The sequence below is a fragment of the Aphanomyces astaci genome, assembly GCF_000520075.1.
Source record: "Aphanomyces astaci strain APO3 unplaced genomic scaffold supercont1.13, whole genome shotgun sequence".
Lineage (NCBI taxonomy): Eukaryota > Oomycota > Saprolegniomycetes > Saprolegniales > Verrucalvaceae > Aphanomyces > Aphanomyces astaci.
In genome coordinates this window covers 663,350-666,563 of record NW_009798276.1, presented here as the reverse complement: position 1 = coordinate 666,563, position 3,214 = coordinate 663,350, and the positions used below count along the sequence as shown (strand labels likewise).

The window sequence follows — 3,214 nt, the reverse complement described above, 5'->3', positions numbered from 1 at the left end:
TTTATATTCATTTTAAATCAAGACCTGCCCAAAGTTGCATTCAAAATATATTACGTTTTGCGAGTTTTGCCCAGGCGAAACCGGTCGTCGCGATTTCCCGAATTCACAATAACTGCCACGTTATTTTTTAGTACATTCATTTAAAAATGTACTTGTCAAATTTCATGAAGCACGACTAGTATATACTAGGTATATAGTATAGTAGTTATGGAGTTCCGAGTTTCCACTTCAGCTCTACTTTCACAAAATCCCGCAGCCTTCTGGAATATGGTCTTGAATAGGGGCTGGGGGAGTTCCTGGAATGAGGTCTTGAATAGGGGCTGGGGGAGTTCCTGGAATGAGGTCTTGAATAGGGGCTGGGGGAGTTGAGTTCCATGTGAACGATTTGCAGAGGGGACCAAGGGTGTCTGCGTTGCAATGGGTGTCGTACTTGAGTGACACGTAGTAAGTCCCAGCAGTCGCCTCTTTGAGCAGCCCACTACCGATTTCGTTGACGTATTTGCCAAAGTCATCCGGAGAGAGCGTAAAAGTCACGTCCGTGGCTTGCCCTGGCGTCAGCTCGACCTTGGTGTACTTTTTGAGCAACCTCGTTTCGGGACCCCCGGGTGCCGACACGAACAAGAGCACCGACTCCTTGCCGGTCACTTTGCCCTCGTTTTTGACGGTGACAGTCACCGTCGTCTGACTCGACGATGGCGTCAGGTTCGTGGCTGACAACTGAACATCCGAGTAGCTAAACGATGTGTAGCTTAACCCGTGCCCAAAGTGCCATTCCACCGGACAGCTTGTCGACACTTCACCCATGACACAATCGTCACCAATACGCCCATAGTACGGGGTGGCCAAGTTGAGTTGGTCTGCGGATTTAGGGTACGTCAACGGCAACTTGCCGCTGGGATTTGTGCTACCAAACAGCACGCTCGAGATGGCTTCCCCACCCAATTCACAGGGCAAACCCGCATACAGTACCGCTGCAGCGAGCTCTGCAATGCCACTCAACAAGCGAGGGCGTCCTTCCACCAGCACCAAAATGATTTTGGTGCTCGTGTTGGAGAGAGCCTCGACGTAGTCGGTCAGTCCCTTGGGCAGTTCATACGGGTCGGTGTTGCCCAGCAGTTCGGCATAAGAACGTTCTCCCAGCGCAATCACAGTATAGTCGGCGGCGTTTGCCTTCTCCTTGGCCACATCGATGTCCCACGACTGGGAGTTTCCAGTGATGTCGACACCTTGGTAGAACTGAGCTCGCGAGTCATCGCCCACCACGGCACTCATGGCCGCTTGAATCGTTTTACCGTACGCTGGGAAGTTGCTGGTGCCCTGTACCCCTTGCCAGCGGATGGTCCAACCTCCGCAAAGGAGCCCAATGTCGTCAATGGAGGGCCCCGTGAAGAAGAAGGATTTGGCGGGATCTAGTGGCAGCACGTCGTTCGTGTTCTTGACCAGCACTAGCGACGCCTTGGCCGTTTCCAAGGCGGCATCTTGACTGATTTTATCGCCCACGAGATTGGCCAAGTCCGCGCCAGGCACGGGGTCGTCGTAAAGGTTCAGCTGCAGTTTGACTTTGACAATGCGTTGGGCTGACGTGCGAATGCGATCTTCGGAGACCTTTCCACTGCTGTGAAGTTCTTTCATGATCGGAACGAAGCTCGCGTCGTTCGGAACCATGCTCATATCTAGCGACGAGTTGGACATGGCTTTGAACACGGAGTCCTCTCTGCTGTCCGAATAGCTGTGGAAGTACTGCATCATGTAAATCTCTTCCCAGTCCGACACCAAGAACCCGTCAAACTTCAAATCCGTGCGCAGCAAGTCGATGGACGTTTGCCGGTTCGCAGAGGTGGGGACGCCATTCAACGCAATGAACGAGTCCATGCCGGTCATGACCCCGGCGTCAATCACGGCTTTGAACGGCGGCATGAAGATGTTGAGCAGCTCGTGCTTGGTCAGGCTCACGGGTTCGCGGTCTTTTCCCGACTGGCTGCCTGAGTACCCGATGTAGTGCTTGAAGCATGCGGCCACGTTTCTTTTCTGGATGCTCTGCACTACGGCTCGCCCCATGTCCGCCACGACCGTCGGATCCTCTCCGAACGTCTCCATGATGCGCGGCCAGCCTTTGTGGCGGGCGACTTCCAAGGTCGGCCCAAAGATCCAATGAATTCCCGCGGCTCGGGTATCGCGCCCAGCGAACTCCCCCAATTGGCTGGCGAAGGCTGGGTCGAACGTGGCGCCGACGTTGATTTGATGGGGAAACAGCACGGCATTCTGGACGTAGGTAGCGCCATGCACCGAGTCTACGCCATAAATGATGGGGTGGTCCGTCTCGGTGATGTGCTTGGTCTGGATCTGACTGATCGCGCTGCGCCATTCGGCGACGTTCCACCCACTTGAGTTGTCCGACGTCGACGTGGCGAAGGGCGAGTTCAAGTACGACCCAATGCGGTGGTTGACCAGATCCGCGACTTTGGATGGATCGACTACCTTTTTCTCGTTCTGGTCTTCGATGACATAGGCAATGTTCACCTGCGTCATTTGGCCGATCACCTCGTCGATGGACATTGCATCCACAAGAACTTTTGCTTCCGCATTGAAGTCCCTAACTCCGGTCACGTACGGCAACGTCGCAAGCGCAAGCACAACCTTCATACTGGAGGAGTTTTTAAGAATGGCAAAGCGAGGCGAGATCCCTACCAAGGTGGCAAGTTCAACGTTGAGAGGTGTCTCAACCTTGAGCTGGTAAGCTTACGATACTACAGTAGCCGGGTGCAACGCTATAGGTCCACAGACATGAAGTACCATGTAACCAAATGGAGTATCCAGGTGCACTTAGCACGAAGAGCCATTCCCCGAATAAATGTAAAACAGTTCCACTGCTGTATTTGCCAAAAATATGTTCTGTAATTCACTGTATAGATGTACTATGTACCGTGGTGGGTAGACGCTTTTCCTCACATGTAGATAGCCAGCCATATCCACGGTACATCATTTGGATACCGTGTCCTGATTGGCTAGACATTAGCTAGTCTGTAGAGCCTCTACTGTAGAGCGATTTGTTCTCACTAGGGACTAACTGTAAGCTAATTTCACTCGCAACCACCCAGTGTTCCCCCTGGCTTTTGCACCTTTCCACTATCGCCATGTCACAAGGACTTTCTATACAACAGTCGATTTTAACTTTCCACTATCGCCATGTCACAAGGACTTTCTAAACAACAGT

General features: G+C 52.6%; 1 protein-coding gene across 1 annotated transcript; it reads right to left on the bottom strand.

Annotated features, from left to right (window-relative positions):
- Positions 1 to 240: 240 nt before the first annotated feature.
- On the bottom strand, positions 241 to 2,838 carry H257_06682 (hypothetical protein; the record flags this gene model as incomplete). The annotated part of the gene is made up of 2 exons (XM_009831995.1): positions 2,744 to 2,838; positions 241 to 2,684 (listed from the first exon to the last, which is right to left on the bottom strand). Exon 2 carries the CDS (start codon positions 2,641 to 2,643, stop codon positions 241 to 243), a length of 2,403 nt encoding a protein of 800 aa, XP_009830297.1. The 5' UTR covers positions 2,644 to 2,684; positions 2,744 to 2,838.
- Between the last annotated feature and the right edge of the window lie 376 nt (positions 2,839 to 3,214).